General features: G+C 38.5%; 1 protein-coding gene across 1 annotated transcript in view; it reads right to left on the reverse strand.

Moving 5' to 3' along the window:
* LOC112692370 (homeobox protein Nkx-6.1-like) overlaps positions 1-19,779 on the reverse strand; it is a 26,661-nt gene extending 6,882 nt beyond the window's left edge. The window contains exons 1-3 of the mRNA XM_025567027.1: positions 19,187-19,779; positions 16,910-17,334; positions 8,585-8,754 (exon numbers count right to left, since the gene is read on the reverse strand). Of these exons, the coding sequence (XP_025422812.1) occupies positions 8,585-8,754; positions 16,910-17,315 (576 nt within the window). The 5' untranslated portion in view covers positions 17,316-17,334; positions 19,187-19,779. The remainder of the gene's footprint in view (positions 1-8,584; positions 8,755-16,909; positions 17,335-19,186) is intronic.
* Between the last annotated feature and the right edge of the window lie 548 nt (positions 19,780-20,327).

The following is a 20,327-nucleotide window of genomic DNA, read 5'->3' on the forward strand; positions in this document are numbered from 1 at the left end:
TATATATATATATATATATATATATATATATATATATATATATATAGGTGTGTGTGTGTACATACCGGGTAATACGCCAGCCATTACGGATTAATAATAATTAGCCGATTGCGGAGAGGAATAGGAAGAGCAGGAACGATGCTAGAAGGCACGGAGTACCATATAACACGTAACGGTGGAAAGGACAATGGAGCAAGCATATAGCCTATATTATATAATTGGACTGATGATAGGACTTTGCGATCCCTGTGGACCGGACCGGAGGAGGCGCAGAACCCACAGTATATACGTGTACACAGCGTTTGGTATTATAGATTACTCGTTGGAATGAGCCGCTAGATGTATATATATATGGGGGAGCTTCTCTGCTTCCAACAAACGCGAAAAATAAAATCTAATCATTTATATGAAATAGAATATATTATATAATGCAGTGTAATAAATTGATATACACGAGACGGGGCGCGATAAATCATCGAAGGTAATCTGATTACGTCGTGGGGTCCGTCAGTTTTTCGCAAATTCCCTTTGCGAAAAAAAAAAAACGTTGATGTATGCGTGTCACCCCGACAAACGAAAAACTCAGTCGCCGTCGCTGTTGATGTAAAAATATATGAATATAGGGACACCACGACCAATCGGCTATATGCGTGATCCCCTCTACCCTCAAAGTGATAAATTTATTATTATTGAGCCGGTAACGCGATATCGTTTATTTCCAAATCTATGTTTACACCCAAAATTCGTCAAATTCGGTAGAGATTTTTTTGAATGTAATTTCCGAAATCATATATTCATCGAATTTGTTTTAACCAAAAATATTTATTTCGCAAAATCATCCTATGGAAATATTGTTGTCCACTACCAAAGGTATACGATTGTCGCAAATGAAAATTGTAGAGACTTTTATTGAACAATAATTTGGAAAAAAAAATTCAACACGCTTACCTAACCACAAAGTCCAAGGAATATAGTAGCAAAATAAAATCCCGATCCAAACATTTTTTTACCGTGAAACCGATTCATTTTACCGTAAAATCAAAAATCTCATATAATTGTATAACTTTGCTGAGAATCTAAAATGCCTTTGAAAATAGTATGGTGAAAAAAAAATTAAAATAAGTGTTAAGAGATATTCATATTCAACCCTTACCCGTAAATACGACGCTTGAGTACGATTCGAATGCAGTACTTACGAATACTCAATATAATACATAAATTATTGAAGACATAATACCTCCTATTGTTTCTGTACAAAGTTTCACACGGCGCGTCGCATTGGGGGAGGGAGGCAGATATGTAGTAAGTGCGCGCTCATAGTGTACGAATTTGTGGACGGAAGAAAAAAAAAGGTCCTGCACGTGCAGGAGTGTGGAGGTCGGACGTGAATAATAATAAAAACGCAATATAATTAGTGCTGGTCGGGTGTAGTGGGGAAAGGGTGGTGAACGAAAGACTTGATGTCGTTCCATTTTTTTTCCCCCCACCGAAACGCGTATAAACGTGTACGGTACACGCATGCAACCGCGCGCACACGGGCACGGATACATGCGCACAGAACGGTCTTCCGGTACACGCGAGATGTTATCACGTCGTCGCCGTACACCGCAGCAGCAGCACACGTGCGATAAATTTATTCAAATGCTATTCGGGAATTATCTCCGAACATGATCGAATAGTGCGCGAATTCAAATTTGTCGCGTGTACACAGCCGCGCCCGATTTTTAGAGACGTGTCATCCCGCCTACCGCACACGCATACCCCCGCCGCCGACGACACATCATCCGCCCCCATCCACCCCGTTCGGTCTAATGTGTGTACCGCAGATGGTATCGAAAGCACACGCACACGCGCATGCGCTCGTGCCTGGGATGGTCGCGCGGTACATTATTATGCTAATTTAGGGATTTCCGGGACGCACGGCGTGTACGCCGCCGTTTACATATTATTATTATTATTATACACCATACACGCGCGTATACGCGAGATTGTGGGCGGGGAAGAAATCCCTAGAATTACGTTTTAATTAATCGAGTGTTAGACAAGTTAATGCCGAACCGACGCCTCGAGCACCACATTATAATATATCCTACACGTATTGTTCGCGTTTACGTACGAACGTACGTGGTTGTGTGCCGTGCACTAGCCCGAGTAGGAAAAAAACACCCCTACCCGATGCACCGTACTTTCACGCGCGTAGTCAACGGTCTTCGGGTCTCGCACGTATCGTTTTCTTTATGAAAGCGCTTCCGAAAGGATAGCTACTGTCGTTCGCGCACACACGCATAACGTACGAATCGCATTACACGAGCTTTGTACACACGCGTACTCACGCGCTTAAGGATAACGCCCGCGCGCTCGCCGCGTGTCACCCTTATCGCCGACACGCTCGTTGCAGGATAATCCGCGGTAATGCGCATTGGTCGCAACACATTTGAAAACACCGTGTAATTGCGTATTAAAATTTAAAATTAATGCCGAAAAGAAAAAACATCGTGACTTTGCCGAATTTATATATATATATTAACTATGTATATATTCATTTAAATATCTACATAGTATATTGCACACGTATGCGTGTTATGAATACATAGTTTGTCAGAAATTAACGTCATACGTTCCATTATAAACGTATTAAATTGCTGAGAGGAGAAATGTGTACGTATTAAAATTAAAAATGTGTACAGATGATACACAATATTGTAATACGAATGATATAATAGTTCAATGTACGATTTTAAAAACAATAAGTTTGCTGTATACTTTATGTAAAAATACTTATACTCGTAGTATGAAAATTGAACTCCGTATATCGTAGTGTACCGTATGTCCGTAGTCGAGCAAGCTAATAAGTTGTTTTAATTGTAATTGTGGAGCAAATTTATTTAAAAATAAAAATGAATATACTAAGTATGCCCATTGTACACGTTACGTCATTATGGAACAGTCCCGCAATATAGTATCACGATTGTTTCCAGACGCCTGATTTAAAAGATTCAGTTTATAGACATCATAATATCAGTTATCTAATTTGTTCGTGGTGTGTCTTTGGTCTACAGGTACATAAAATAATAGCGATTTTTGGAGCCGTTTGAAATAAATTAAAAAGCAACTAATCTGATCCGATGTCATTTCTATGGTCATTATTATTTATGGATATTTCGATATTATTCACGTGAGTATATTTAACCAGTTTTTTCTTCTCACAGTCCTAAAACTTAAGCTTATAAAAGTATGGGATAAAAGTCAAAATATATTTAAAAAAAAAATTGCCAAACTAACAATATGGTAAACATGTGCAGTTTATCGACACCAAAATATTTTCGTATCGATGATGACAATAATGGGCGGTGTATTTATCGTTACCGCGTAACAAAACACTACATACATGAACTGTACACGTAAACAACCCAACCCTCTCGTTATTATATTATTTATAAAGGTTTATTTTTTATTTTTAAATTGATTACATCGCGAAAAACCGATGACCGCCGTTCAAGTTCGTGTATATATATACATGCACTCGTAAGCATATAATAATTGGTTTATCGAGTCAAACCCTTCGCGCAAAGGGGTGCGCGCAAAAGTGTAGCCGCGTTCACGGACGGTTAACCCCGCGTGCTGCTCAGGGAACCTCTATCGACGGTGGTGGTGTACCCATATGGCGTTTTCTCAACAGCTAATCCGATTTGGCTCGCTAATGCGTATACGTGTATTATAGTGTGTACGTTTTGGGTCTTGTATATTGCATATATATATTTATATAACACACGCGAAAACCAAAACGAAAACATCGAATCCGTTTTGTTATCGCACACCCTTAATGTACCGGGGAGAGAGGAAAATGTTATTATAATAAAAAAAAAAAAAAAAAAACCAAGCAATGATAACGCGTCAACATAGTGTATATATTTAAATCGCGATGACGATGAAATTCACTGAAATTCTAACGATGCATTTATGCCTCTGTTTCGGTTCGTTGTATACTTTATGCGCGTAACACATTCCTACACTACACATGTAACATTATATATATATATATACTCATGTCATTATATATAAATATCGCCGCCGCCGAATAGACTTAAGCCTTCTCGCAAACGCCATTAAGCCGGATAAGTCCAACGTCTCAAGGGACCGTGAAAAACGGAAGTGGTTCTCTCAACCACAAATTATGCGAGTAATGCGATATCGAACTGCAAACACAGTGGTGGTGGTGGCGAGTTGATTGCCTACTACGGTGTCTTAAGAACGCCCGGAACTATATATGTGCGATTCAATACCCTAATCATTAGAATATTATTCCTTCGTCTATATGCGTACTTAGTAAATATACTAAACATTGTTTACATTCGGCTTATAATTTATTGTACGATGAAAAAAGTTTTTTTGACGGTTATACTGTTGCGTTGCTACAGGTAGAGCTATTAGAGTTCAGCAATTCAGTATTTTATATTTTTATATATATAATATCTGCGTACACCGACATGACCGGAGCAACTAAATGATATGTATACCTACACGTATAAATGTAACTATTAATAAAGAATAAGTTTTGATGATTTTTTCGCTTTTAATTTGAATGCAATACGATATGTTAAGTAGATACTATATTAATGGATGTAGTTAGTGCGAGTGTTTTATGTATAGTTTAATGATAGAATTATTTATGAAAATGTAACTGTCGATCAAAAAAAGCTATATGTTAAAGGATTTAAAAAAATGAGCATGTAGATGATAAACGTAATATTTTAGGGAAAAGCTGTTCTGAATACGTGTAAACAAACTATTATATGTACATCTATAACAATGCAGGATGTTAACATAAAATGGGATATTATACACAAGTATGAATCACTTAAAAACTGTATCAGATGAAGCGATGAGTCTTTTACGTTCAGCAATAAAATTAAACGTTGCGGACGTGAAGAAAATACATTACTCGGAGAAACGCGAGAAGGGTAACGGTAAAAATGTTAAAATGGCAATACTCGTCGAGTGTACAAAATACAAGCAACGCCACCCTTACGCTCTATATACCTAATCGATCCTCGAATAACGTTTTATTTTTTAAATCTTCTTAAACATGAATATATACATACATATACGTGTATATATATATATATGTACATACATTATATTTATCTCCAAATAGTATGGTTATCATTTCGAATCGGGGGTCGAGTTTTATTATAATGTTCCATAACGTTTAGTTTAATGAAAAAACACAAGGGTTGTATACATTTCAATTACCTTCGTAATATGATTATGACTTTCGGTATGGAACAATAACAATATTTTAAATGCGGGAAAAATACTACAACGACGGCGGGACGATCTTATGAACGTTTTATTGTTATTATGTCGCATTTCGATGACTTTTACCCACAGAGTATTTAATATTTATAAATATATATTATTGTATGTATAGAGTATATATATATACATATGGAACAACGATTATTATTGTTTCCATTTATCATATCATTTCGATTGGAGAAAATATAATAATATGATATAGTTTGTAAAATGTTTTTGGAGATGATACTATTTATTAACGTATAAATGGAAACGGTTATAAAAAAAATCGTGTAAGCTGCAAATAAAAGGGTTTTTATGTAGTACATAAGAAACTAAGAGAATATATACATATACGCTATATCGGTTTGTAACATATATAATAGAAAAAAAAACTCAAAAATTCTCAGCTATTGTATACGAATATAAACGACGCCTGTAAACATAAATTTAATGCAGCAGAAACTCGTCTGTTGAATATAATTTAAAATACGTCCTTCACAAAGAGAATTTGTAAATTAATTTATATATATATATATATTTCAGTCGTATAAGATTGTATTTAAATTTGAGCTTAAGGTTTGAGTGTAAAGTTCAAATTAGTTTTTTGTTAAAAATAATGTTCGGCAAATTTTTATAAATAAAACATTCATGTAAGTCAAATAAAATCTTCTTTTACATCATATGATCAATGACGTTTGTCTACAATACACTAAAAATATATTCTTCTTAGGATACGATTTTTCGAACAAAAGGTTTAGAATTTTTAAAAAGAAATAAAAAATTATAACAATAATAATTATCAATAATAAGTAAATAAAAGTTGAAACGACCTATTTTCACGAATGTATGGACAATTTACTTACTCTTCCCCTAAACACTGCCTACCTTTTCTCATCTTAAACTACAGCTAATATATTTTATTAGTTTATTTCTTGTTTTCACAAAATGGAAACAATCGTAAACATTGTTTGTAAGAAAAATAATAAACTCAGGTCTCATGAATTTGCTAATCGATCTTGCTAAGTTATATTTAATTTCAAGTAAAATAGAAATCCATTTCAAGACACCAAGATACAAGCATAACATTTTATTTTATTCGTTTATTCGGCATCTTCATGCACTTTTGTGTTTAACGGGAATATAATTAATATTTTTGATATTTCCGAAAAAATATTAGACTTGAATTATTTGTACACTTTGAAACACACAATTTCTCCTGAACAAAGAACCACGAATACAATTTAAGTTCCAATTTTTTTTTTTTTTCGTATAATGAACTGAACTAACAGAGTAAGATTTTATGCTAAAGCTTGTAGAAAAAAATAACCGACGTATACTCCAAATACAGTTTATTTGTACAACAAAGCGATTTAATATAAGAACGATTTTAATGATCGGCAAATCTTATACGGTCGAAGCCAGTACTGCCATTGTTATCGAGAATCAAAAAATTACTTAGAAGTTGAAAAAAAATAAATAATAAATACATTTTCGAGGATTTTATACCGGCGCGTTCGAAATATTTTCCACGGCGCGGTTGTACCTGTGTTTACCTACGAGATTTCTTCGGCGCGCAAACGTCCCGCGAATCAATAACGAACGATATCACGGGAACGCGAACATTACTGGCCCCATTACGAGTGGTGTTATCACCGTGGAGTTGTAAACACGAATCGAACGCACGCGTAACGTGCGCCGCGTATTTTCGTAAGGGACGCGCGCGCGTAGCAGTCGGCCGCTATAGGACATTATAGATGTTTTGACTAACGCGAAACGTTGTTTGCACACGACCGTGGTCGGGGCTGGGTAGAACACGTGCACTTTTTATATAGAGATTAATAACGGCGGCGTTACAAGCAGCGGTTACGCGGGCTGGCGGGCGGGCGTGCGCGTGCACTAATGAAGCGTCGTCATCGAGTGTCGGATGTTTGCGGGCGGACGGGGCGCGGACGACGCGCGCACATACATCGTGTTGTACACGAGCGGAACGGTGACGCGCCGGCGGAGGGTGCGCGCGCGTTCCGCTGCCGCCCCGCGCGTCGTCGGCGTGATTTATGGCATCACGGAGGCCGCCGCTGTCGGCGGACACGGAACGGTGTCGGTCGGTGACGGCGACGGTGCGGAAGCGGCGGGAAAAATGAAGCGGATCGTTAGCGCTTCTTCGCGGGGCAATTAAAAGCGCCCAACGGCGGCGGCCGTGTCGGTTACCGTGGTAACGGTTGTTTGAGGAAGAGACAAGTGCGCCGATCGTACACGCGCGTATTGCATGCCGTACAGTAGCGCGGGTGCGCGCGCGCCCGCGCAAGAGGTGGCGACGGGTGGCGGTGGCGGTACAACGACCCGAAACCCCGTCACTATAATTGGAGGATTACACAGATAATTGAATCGCCCTCAACGCGTGGCGACAGTGCGCAGCGTATATATATATATATATATATATAAATATATTGGGCAGAGTGTTGAGCGAAAGAGAGTGGCGCGGGACGACGACGACGACGCGTTGAAACCGCACGACGGCGGCGACGCCTTTCAATAAAAATGTAAATTCGTATAATAATATAATTTTTAATAAAAAAAAAAAAAAAAAAAAATACGTGTATATATAAATAAATAAATAACAATCCTTCGTGTATTATTACTATATTCGCGTACGCGGGACCGAGGAAATATAATTCAACCGTGGTCGGGCTTAAGCTCGTCTGCTAGTGCGGGTTTCCGCGCGCGTGCGCGCACAACCTCCCGCAAATTATAATAATAATAATTCGTATATTACGCGCCCCCCCCCTCCATCCTCTTGTACCATCGTGTCTCCCGTGACGGGTGGTTGTTACGCGTACAGGCTCCCACGTAATCGCAGCGGTATGACGTTATACGTATTATGTTCTAGACTTACGTTGTTTCGCGCAACGATATTCACCGTTTTCTAATATTGTACTGCGCGTTGGTACACACCAGTGTTATTAGTGTATTAGAGCTGAGATGTTACGAAAATTGCGTTCGATCGAATTTCATAAACCGTTGTTGAAAACGTTACGTATCGACGGTAGTATCAAATGCGCGTTGCTTACCATAATAAAACAATAGCCCGTTCGCCGACCTCGTATTTTTTTATTTATTTATTTATTTATATATTTTTTTATTACACTATTAACCGAAGTTGCGAAGAAACGCGCTTAAAACTCCCCGTTAAGTATAAAAAGAATTCTCGGAAGTAAACTTTAGTACAAACACACCGAAGAGTTGGGCTCTACCGACAGTTAACATCATGTGACGGATGACTCACCTTAACTTGAGATTCAGTCATGCCCAACGCGTACGCCAATTTCGCGCGTTCCGGACCCGCTAGGTACTTGGTCTGTTCGAATGTCTTCTCGAGCGCGAAGATCTGTTGCCCGCTAAATGTGGGCCTCGTGTGTTTCTTCTTGCCGTCCTTGTCTTGGTTGGAATTATTCACTGTAACACCATTGCACACAACATCATTGATTAATGCGCAAAACCAGTTTCTATACGATTAACACGCGCCACCACATATCGTGTAACTTATTTCATTACGTTCATTTCGAGACACAACGCACTGTATTTAGTCTTGCACACATAACACGTTCAAGTGCAACTATGTATATTTAACATTATGTATACACTACTGCAATATCTCACCGATAGTCGTGTACTGATAACCCTTAGACCAAATTGTTATTAAGCATTAGCGTAGAGATAGGTCTTAATGGTGTACAATTCCCGCGATAAACGAACTTTATGCAAGAAACTTTTCGAAATCAAATCATTGCTCTTATTATTCTCTTATTATTCCCTCAAAAATGTTGTTTATCAAAAATAATTTTTAAAGTTTTTTTTTTTTGCGTACACATTTTCAGAATAAAATTCGCAGTGTTACAGATTTAATATGAAATTCTATACTATAATCTCCACAAACTCTGTATGTATTAACATTTTAGCAAGGTATGAGCTCTTAGTGACAATTTCAAATAACTCAAAATTAGCTCTTATTATCGTATTTCGATGCGGTCGCCGAAGCAGCAGTGACGGCAGGGAAAAATAAAGGAAATGTTCTCGGCGAACAATCTAGAAACAATAATATAAAATAACATTTCCCCTGCCGCAGCGCATGGCGTTTCGTTTTCGATATTGCCGGAAAAGTTATCGTAAACACAACAATCTGGCCGAATGATCGTTGCGGTCGATTTCCAGGGCGCCGAAAACACGCACGAAGTATAATGTAGCGGCAACCTCTCCCGCGTTCGGTTTTTCATTCTCTTTTCTACGTACGTTCGTCCTACGTCTTTTTCTCCTTTTTCTCCGTATACGTATATACGTATATAAATACGATGGTACATATATATATCGTTTAAAAACAACGAGCAAAAGTAATATAATAAAAGGAGCAGCCCAACAACATAAAACACGTTTAAAACGAACGCGTGTGGAGAAAATAAATAGCTAATACTGTACATAGTACATATAGACGTATATTTTTTTCCCGGAGAAAACCGCGAGGGAAAGCCTTGGTGTACTGCAACGGGAAGAGGAAATTGCAGGAAGTGGAACGGAAGGAAGACGAGGATAGAAAGGGGCGTTATGTTTTTATCACTCGAGCAACGAGACGATAGCGGGACGGGACGGAGGGGTGATATTCAGGGTTCCGGGAAAAGCGTGTCAACGAGAATTTCATTTTGTTAACACAATCCACGGTGGCGGTGTCGCACACACACACGCGTATATAATATATATATATATATATATGTGTGTATATTATACCAACGAAATACGTTGTTTTCATCGTCTCTCTTTGCCATTACACACGCGCACTCGTGTATACGTATATACGTCAATAAATACAAACGTGTAAGAAAGAAGAAAAACCAAATAAACGATCTATTCTCCGTGCGTCCGGGGACCGCCAAATCCCGTTTACTGCATTTCAATGTAATTCCATCGGCTTTTGCCACCACCACCCATACCATCACACTATCTTCGTGTCGTCTTCGTCTTTATATATATATATATATGTACAGAAAATTACATCGTTACGCCCATTGCTACTTTTTTCTTTTGGTTGAAAATGGTTAAAAAAAATACGAATAAACTTAACCCGTGTTCACGTGAAACAATGTGCGTCGCACTGTGACTGCTTATCGCGTGGAATCCCAATCGTACAAGACTTTAAACGAGTTCAATGCTAAATATTTATTTTCGTATGTTCGTACGCGCAACAGTGGCAAAAGTTAAATGCTTTCGATGTATAATACAACAACGAGTCGCCTATAAAAAATATATATTTATTTATACCTAAAAAGTGTTATTTTTAATTATTGCATAAGCTAACTAACTAACTATCCATCCATGAAACTTTTCATACAGTCTCATTTAAAAATTTATTCGTTATTATAATACAGCGGCAACGACATTGAAATAACAACTACTGCAGTAAAGAGATTTTCAAAGAGATGTTAATTATTTCCAACTATATAATAACAGTAAAGTGGCGTATATACTTAATTCAATTGTTTCATTCTCAATTCACGTGTTCGATTAGTAATTATAGAATAATTTAATTACACTTATAAATCTCCATTATGGTACACCGCACTTGAAAATTTAATTAAAAAGTTATTTGGCAAGAATCTAGTTATGCCCGTTTAAACCATAATTCGTATGTATTATATAAATATAGAATAATAATTGACAAAAGCTAAATATTAGTTAACTCATTCATTATATGAAATCATAACTGATTTACGATAGTCTATAGAATGATGAAAGCTCGAAAGTTATAATCGTAATATTACAAGTACCGTCTTACGTTGTTGATTATATAATAATAGTTATTTGACATATTACGTGAAAGGATAAAACGTAATGTTGTAGAATTAATGCGTGAAAAAATAAAATAAAAGCCTTTTCAATTATCCCTTCGTGAATTAAACGGACGATACGAATTTGCCGGGCGAGTGTGAGTACGTGAGTGTAAATGTACGTCCGAGTGTGTTTTAGAGATGCCGCACATGCCGTTACACGGGATTTCGGGTCGAGCGGCGATATTAATAAGCTTTAATACCACGCGTTTACACACATACATACACACACACACATAAAATCACAAACACAAGAGCGGCGGTAGCGGTCCCTTTAAATCATTACATAATTTGACCCTTATAAAACCTCCTCCTCCACCAGTTCCTCGTATCCGGTTCCTTCTCGCTGAGGGTCGGCAGTGGCTGCGGAGGCCGCCGACGGTGTGCGCGTTTCGCAGCCGTAAACGGCGGCCACGACTGCGATACAATATAAGGGACGTGAAAGCTGCAGCGGGACCACTATCGGTCCCCTCATTGTTTGACACTGTGACGGGAGCTAATTGAATAGTTTGTAGATTGAAAACGATATTGCGGGCCACTGCGGGGACCGTACGCGTGGGGGGCGGTTGTTGCGGCGGAAGGGCGGTCGAGCTATCGCGCGCGCGCGCGCGCGCGCCCGCTATACCGTGTGTGTATATCCGCCCGCCCCCTGCACCGCGCGCCGTACGCGGACGGTCAGTTCCGGAGATTACCGCACGCCATAACACTTTCGCCACGCCGCCGCCGCCGCCGCCGCCGCTCGTTGCAACAGCTTGCGCGAGCTTCGGACCACGGGCCGGGAGACAGGTGTTCGTTCTGCTGCCGAAAGGATCGGGAAGGGTGGATCGTGGGACGACGAAACTTTTGTCGTGTATCTCTGCACTGTATGTGTAGTATAGTATATGCAGATATAACACTATTTTCACAAACGCGTTTCTATACGCGGCGCAGACGTGTACGCACGAACTAAATGTCGTACGCTGTATACAAATACGAAATATGTATTACGCGTGCTGCGTTGACGGTGTGTACGAGTATTCAACAAACGATTAAGTATCTGTAGAACATATTTTTTATTATTCGAATACGCGGACTTTGCAGCTCTCCGTCGGTCTGCTTTAAAAAGTGTATTTCTATATTTCCATTCAATAATATATACACATATTATATTACCTATTAATGTTTCGCACCGTCTACAAGATTTATTGTATCTTTGAAATTAAATCGATAACTGTATGCCAATTATTTTTACCATCGTGGACGTGAGCGACTGTGCGTTCAATGTACTAGAGAACGTACTAATTTTCGTTCATTTGCTTGAAACTATTAGAAAAAAAATCTACGATAATCCGAAAAATTTATCGTTTGCTTTTTAATCGGAAGAAAAACAAATGTTTACCAATATTTCAAAATATGATTTTAGATAAGAATAAAATATTATTTAATATGTAAGAGTATGAATAACGAATTCTAGAGAAAAATAGTAAACTTAATACTTTATAACCACTGAATACATTTTTTGAACGATTTCTTTAAAGACTTTTTTAATGAAACTCGTAGAAATCCTAAAAATATATACAGAAAAAAACACTTTTAAATTTACCCGAAATAATGATTAGTTATCATGTGAAAATCGAAGCATTTAAGAGTGAATTTATCATACATGAATATTTAATTTGATCGAATGAATTATGTGTATCCATTAACATATTATTCGTTCATTTAAATCTACTATAATTAATAAAAACATTATTTTGATTTATATATTATAAAAATATTTAGTGCACCGATTTATTTTTAAGAAGTACGGAGGTAATATTAAGAAACTGAAAAAGTAAATTAAGAATATAATTTTTTAGAGATCCTACATAACTTGTTTATTTTAATTTTAGACCCATACACTGTGACATTTATTTTGCTATATTATTGAACGCACATTATGAAAATTGCTTTTTTTTTCAATTTCATCGATAGAATTTTAACAGTCAAACTGAATCATTTTACAATATTAATGTCCATTTGGATTTATATTCGCGTTGTAGGTACATTTTTCAAATTATTGTAATACTATATAAGTAGGTATACCAACTAACCTTCGATATTTATGCGATACAATGTTATTATGTATATATAAACTACATATTGTATTATTCTAAAAAATGAATCGCATCAATTTTGAATAGTGATTTTGGTTTATACAACGTACATGTCATAAATAATCCTCTGAAGTTTGAATATAAATTTATTTTAGCGAAATCTTCATATTACAGGTACTATACATATTAAAAAAATATATATAAGAATGCGGGACTAAATTTAATGTTATTTAATTATTATATTGTCATTATTTATTTTTATTGTACCTATTATTATTGGCAACCGCGTCTCTGCTCCGTTAGCGGTGACCAATTGTATAATCTTGCAGAAACATTAAATAATAATACGTGTAGCTAGAGGACATTTTAATTATTATAATCAACGTTTCATGTGCGCGTAACGAATCGAACGGAAAATTGCGCACAAACTTCTCATAAATACATATTGCATGCATATTCTGAGTACCTATACGTTCTATATACATGTGTGAATGTACTCGTATATTAAGAAAATAATAACTGAAACAAAACACGTTTTGTAATAATATAATATTGTTGTAATAAAAAAACTAACCGGAGGATATAATACACAACCCATATGTGTGTGTGTGTGTGTGTACATATTTTAAATGTTAAGGCATGATTTTTAACGATACAAATGCACGTACATTAGTTGTATTATTTTCTACCGGTACAAAAACATCGTATAGTATGTGTGTGTGCGTGCGTGTGTACCGCGTGTGTAAACCGTTTAGAAACCACACTTATATAGTGCGTCATGCGCACGGGATTATAAAAATATTTTAGCCGTCGCACCCTTTTAAGGATATACGCGTACACGTCTGACGTACACAGTTAACATGGCGAACTATAGGTATACGTACGACGGCCATATTGCAGCCCCCCAGCCGGATATTCCCCCGAGTGCAAACAGCGACCACGTTTACGCGCAGCGGCAGCTACAGTATTTGCTCGTACGCTACATAGGGAGTGCGTAGAATAGCCGCTGCGCTGTAAAATGATAATAATATATATACTATATGCGTGTGTACAGGGGCCAACAAATCCTTCGTTATACGCCGTCGCCGCAAAGACGCGTTACGTGTATAATAATAAACCAACCCCTTTTTTTTTTCTTACAGTCGCATACATGCCGTATATATTATATTGTGATGATTTCGCGTGCGATAAGACTCGCGTCTTTTGTGCGCGCACGTCGTATATATTTATTATACCTATTCCACGAGGTACATATTTTTATATTGTTACGTATTATTATTATTATTATTATTATTATTACTACACTGATGTACTGATCCGCGATGGAAAGAGAGAGAAAGGTCATCTTGCCATTATGAGTGTGTGTTCGAGGCACATTATATATACCATCAGCCCATAAACCAAACCAATTAATTCCTCGCCCGGTGGTACCATTTATTGTTTTTTATGATCCTTTGTTGTCAGTTTCGCGACAAACGATGTAATTGAAAAAGAAATACACCTCTATCTCGCACGCACGCACGCACGCTCTTATAATTTTTGCCAATTAGGTACAACAGTCGCGGTAGATGCGTTTGTAGGAAAAATAAAAAATGATACGTCGTCTAGCGATTTCTTTTTTATACTTGGTCATTAAAACAAGACTTAACGTACACACATAATACATTATTATACAGATGTTTACCATATTATACACGCATCGCGTACTTTCGAATTTAATGTGACAATTAATTAATCTACGAAACGTTTAAATTTAAATAACATACGTTTATTATTAAAATTGCTCTATATGAATTCAAGTACAATATAAATGATTATTAGACTTGCATTTTTTTTTTCTCATTAAAATAATGGAAGACATGCGTTATGATCAAAATGAGAACCTACCTCTATAAATACCGCTTTCTACGCACCACTGTATGATTATGATATGCGGATCATATAATACATGTATGATTCGAATCATCGTATTAATACATTATTCCATCAATACGTATATCGAATATTCGCAATGATTTACATAATTATACCTACGGTCACCGTTCGAATGTAATATTTTAATACTATGTACAGTATTGCAATAATGATTGCTCGAATGATCGCATTATTTTTAGTTTCAGAATCAAGTTTTGGCGACGCAGTACTACTCGCTATAAACGCAGTGGAGCTATGCAGTACGTACGACGTTTTATAATATCGTATGGCACGAGAAGTTCAGCAACGCTTGCAGCCATGTAGGTATTATACACGAATATGATGTGTTGAAGGATAATGGTATAAACATAATATATAAAAATGAATATGGTGAAATGCGCTCGTCGCGTGGTAAAAGTTTAGCGCCCCTAATAATCCTTCTCGGATGGGTCGGAGGGGTAGAGCTTTTACCACAGCCTGTATGCGCGTGTGTTTTATCCCCCTCGGTTTTCTCTCTTTTTTTTTTTTTTTTTTTTTTTTTTTATGCTGAAAACGAAGTTTTGTGTCCGCGATGTGGCATCGGTGGCTGTGGCGGCGGTGGCAGACGAGAGGGGTTTGCAGCAATCGCACACATCTGTTACCGCTTTTGACCGCCGCGGCGGTTGCCGATATTTGTGCGGACGTCATTTGTCACCGGCCGGTGGAAATCATAGGCCAATAAAAATGCCGTTTTCCCGTCCGTATATATATATATAATATTATTATACACACACATACACACACACACACACACACACACACACACACACACACACACACACAATACACACTAGTGTCCGTATTTATATAAATATGTATCGTACACGTATAGCATATTATGCGTATGTTGGTAAATATGTAAATATATATATATATTTATAGCATATGTACTGTATATCGTTTGTAGAACGTAATGATGGATCTATGCGAATTTCACCACAAAATACAAAATACAACTGTATATATGTGTAGGAGTAAAAAGCTATAATATACACATTCCTTGAACGAGTGTTTTTATTATTATTCAAATTTATGATTTTCGTTCCATAATTTGTTGATTATCATGATCACGTATTAAGTTAAAACTTATCCATTATTAAGTTCAAAAATACTATACAATAATATGTGTAAAATAAACAGGGCCAGCGCTAGCAACAGTTTATAAATGTAGGGGGTCAGTGTACAAATTTTTCGCCTGCTTTCTAAAACAAAATTCTACAGTACTAATGTTACTTAAATCTATTAATAATTGCCGACTAAATAAATAGATAATTCATAGGTGGGAAGGTATTGCACTCCTCCCCACCCAACCTACCCTTAAGCTGGCCCTGAAAAAAAAAATCCATTTTCACCTGATTAAAAATTCATATTGTATGTATTATAGTGACGCTGGTCGAATTAAATATGCATATTTTCGCGTTGTTGGAAGTCTTGAAATTAATTATAGTGCATTTGAAAAAAAACTCACGATAATGATTATCATAAACCTGCTTGTATTCCGGCGTTTCATATTAGATTTATTTCGAAATCTTCTACCGAATTGAAATCAAGTAGTTTACAGTTTTAAAACGCTATTAGAAACGTTATTAGTACTAGAAAACCTTGCTTAAATTAAAATTGTACACAACTATTGCTGTGTGTGAACTACAAGTGCGTGTGTGTTGCACTGTTGTGAAGTATAACTGTACGAATAATGTCTATACTCACAGCTAGCTAGTCTGTCTCGCCACGCGATCGGGTTGTTGACCAACCCTTGGAACCCGGGCCAGTACAGGTTTCTGGTGGTGAGATCGGCCAGCGTGGTGGCCGGGTGCTTGACGCCGCCGTTGTGGAAGTAGGATGCGGCCGCGGCCATTCCGGCGGCCGCGATGCCGGCCACGCTGTTGAACGCCCGCTGTTGGTGGCTGATGGCGGCCGCGGCCCCCGTGGTCGGCGGCCGCGACAATATCTGCTCGATGCCGTGCGGGTTGCCCGCCGTGCACCCGTTCTTCATCTCGGTCATGGTGTGCAGTGCGGCCAATGGCGGGCTGCTGCTGCACGGCACATCCAGAAAGTTGAACATGGGCGACAGCATGTTGTGGTGATGGTGGTGTTGCTGCTGGGACAACATCATTGTAGAGCCCAACGACGACCTGTGCGCACACGAATAACAAATATGTATTGTATGCATTGTAAACTGACGACTACGACGATGACGTATACGAACAACTATACACGTTTACAGGGTGCACCGTGAACACTTATAAGGTTGGGTTGCGTTAACACCGTTCACCTATTCGGGACACGCAACGTACGCTTATATTCGTATACAGTGCGGGATACACAAACACTATGGGTCAGTGAGAATTCGCGTGATGATCGATCGAACAACGTCCGCGACTGAACACATGATTTATTCAACGAAGTGAGGCGTGCGATCGTGCGGTTGCTTAAGCGGTCGAACGTTTGATGTTTAGTTATACGAACCCGTAATGTTGTTCTAGCATTTTCGTAATGAATCACTCGGAGGTTTCGGGAACGCGTTTCTTCGAAGTTCGCGGGTACCGAGCACCCTAAACGCCCCCGTCCCCCATAAACGACCTTACGTTTTTCGTACAGCACTAGCCGACTCAGCCCTTCCGCGCCGAATCGCTGCGCGAAAAATAAAAATGTTACGCCACGGGGCCACGTACGCGACGGAGTACGAACCCGCGTGCGATAAAATCACCGCCGCCCCCGGTCGTCCGGTAATTGTATGTTGTACGACTTCGCCGCGACGATAATAAACAATCTGTTATTGCACACGCGCGCATCATCACTATGTACACGATACATATTACGACGACGACAACGACGATGATGATGATGATGATGATGATGCGAATGCGCGCGCTGTCGTCACATTTTCAACCCGCGCGGAGACCGTTACGTCACAATGATTCGCGTTACGACCCTACCGAATGTATTTATCGACGTAGAAACCATTGTTGTTGCTCGTAACACCGGAAAATTTCCATTCTCATCGCGCTGCAGTGCCGGTAACGACGCGGTATATTATTTCCAGTTTCGGGTGTAGATTTTTACGTACGTATACGTTTGTGTAATATATTCGTACGTTATACCTACGCGATATGCGCGCGCGTATTTAGTCGAGTTCCGTGGCTAATCTTGAAGTATACGGTTCGCATTGAAATCATTGGATGTAAATATGTAATATGTATATTTACTTATCGTCATGTGGCCATGTATGATTAATGTGACGATTTCAATTTTAAAATATGTAAATCGTCAACGGTCCTATAGGTAAATACGTACTGCGTCATCGTATAAATGCAATCGTTCAAAAGAGAGCATGGCTTGTAATATTTGGTGATTAATTATTATCGCGAATGATGAATGTGAAAGTATCATAGGTATATAAAGTTGATAATGTGAGAATTGTTTATTATTGTTAATCATCACGAAATACGTCCTAAATAAACGAATAGTTATAATATTGTACTTGGTTATAAAGAAAACTGTTTTTAAGTAAAAAAAAAAAAAAATTCACTCTCCTTAATAAAATATGTAAAATTTTCATTTAATAAATAAATATACAATGAATCGTATTGTTTGGACTTCAGGAGATGTATTAACATTTCGTAAAAATGATGAGATCAAGATGCTTAATGTGATTATACACGAAGTGTTATGGGAGGAAAAAGTAACAAATCAGTTTAAGAAAAAACACATGCACCGGAGATCTCTAATCAAGGGGTAGGTTGTTGGGAAAAACAACCGTGTATAATTATACCGCACACATTTTACACGTGTTTTCGTCTAAACTCGTTTAAATTCGGGAAATTTAAACGTCCGCTTTTGAGAGGTGTTCACCGCTAATACGAATTGATTTCACCCGCAGTACGTGTCTGTTATTTGTGCGCGTTAAAGCTTAGGACAAAACGGCATGGTACGACTGTTCGTAATATATTGTTTGTGCGGAAAAATCGAGACGGTACAACTAACCTGGACGAGTCCTCAGCCTCGCTGGTCGTCCCGCTCTGCACTCCCGGCGATGCCGTCGTGGTGAATGCTTGGCACACCGGACGATTTTCAAAAAGTCACCGTTGCGACGGCGGCGGGTGCGACGCGGACAACTCGTCCACTTCCACGTGCTAGACGTCCGCGGCGACGGCGTTGGCGGTCGAACACGACGTCATGGTGTACCTAACCGTCACGGGACGTGTTGCGTGCAAAAGCGCGAGATCGTGAGAAACGCGAAAAATGTAAAACAAAACAAGAAAATAAATCGCACGACGTACTGTAGTAACGTACGTAAAATGTTTTCCGTTAATCGCAGTGTTTTTTATTTTTTACCGTGCGTCAACAGTGGCACGACGACGACGACGACAACGGACGTCTGATCCGCGCGGACAAAGTACTACGACGATGACTATACTATCGTTTACGCGAGTAACACGTTAGGAAAAAAAAAAATAATCAAAATCAAATAAAAAAAATTAAACCGTACACGCCGCTGTACAACACCTATGTATGGTCGCGCGATCGGAAAGTATCCGCGGGCCGAACGGTTGCGATGTGAGCGAAAAAAACGACGGACGATAAATGAACACGCACACCTCGGGACGCTCACCCCACGTTCGCCCGCGGCGCCGCCCACCGGTGCCAGATTGGACGGTCGCGTGCGCCCGCCCATCAGGGCTTCACCGCCGCGGCCGCCGCGCGCACTCCGGCCGTGTTAATCAATTACTACTCAACCGAACTCGATTTTAATGCTTTGTTATTATGATGTTCGTTCGTTACGGTTAACAGGGGTTTGCGTGTGTCCCCCACGCCGCCGCCGGGCCACGCCCCGCGAAAGAATATAATATCTAACATATACCTATTATTATTATTATTAATTCTATTACGATAAATATTAATACGTTGGCGTATAACGTGTAAACACAAACGGTTATGTACTATGTATATATAAATAAAATTTTTTTAGTATTATCGTTAAACTATTTGATGAAACGAACAATATAATATTTGATTATTTAAAACGATAATATTATAAACGTTACACCCGATAACGTAACAATAAAATAAATTAATATGCGTGCACTGGTGTAATGTGATTAATAATATTAGTGTCTTCGACGAA

Source organism: Sipha flava, unplaced genomic scaffold (assembly GCF_003268045.1).
Source record: "Sipha flava isolate LNK unplaced genomic scaffold, YSA_version1 73_pilon_pilon, whole genome shotgun sequence".
Taxonomy (NCBI): Eukaryota; Metazoa; Arthropoda; class Insecta; order Hemiptera; family Aphididae; genus Sipha; species Sipha flava.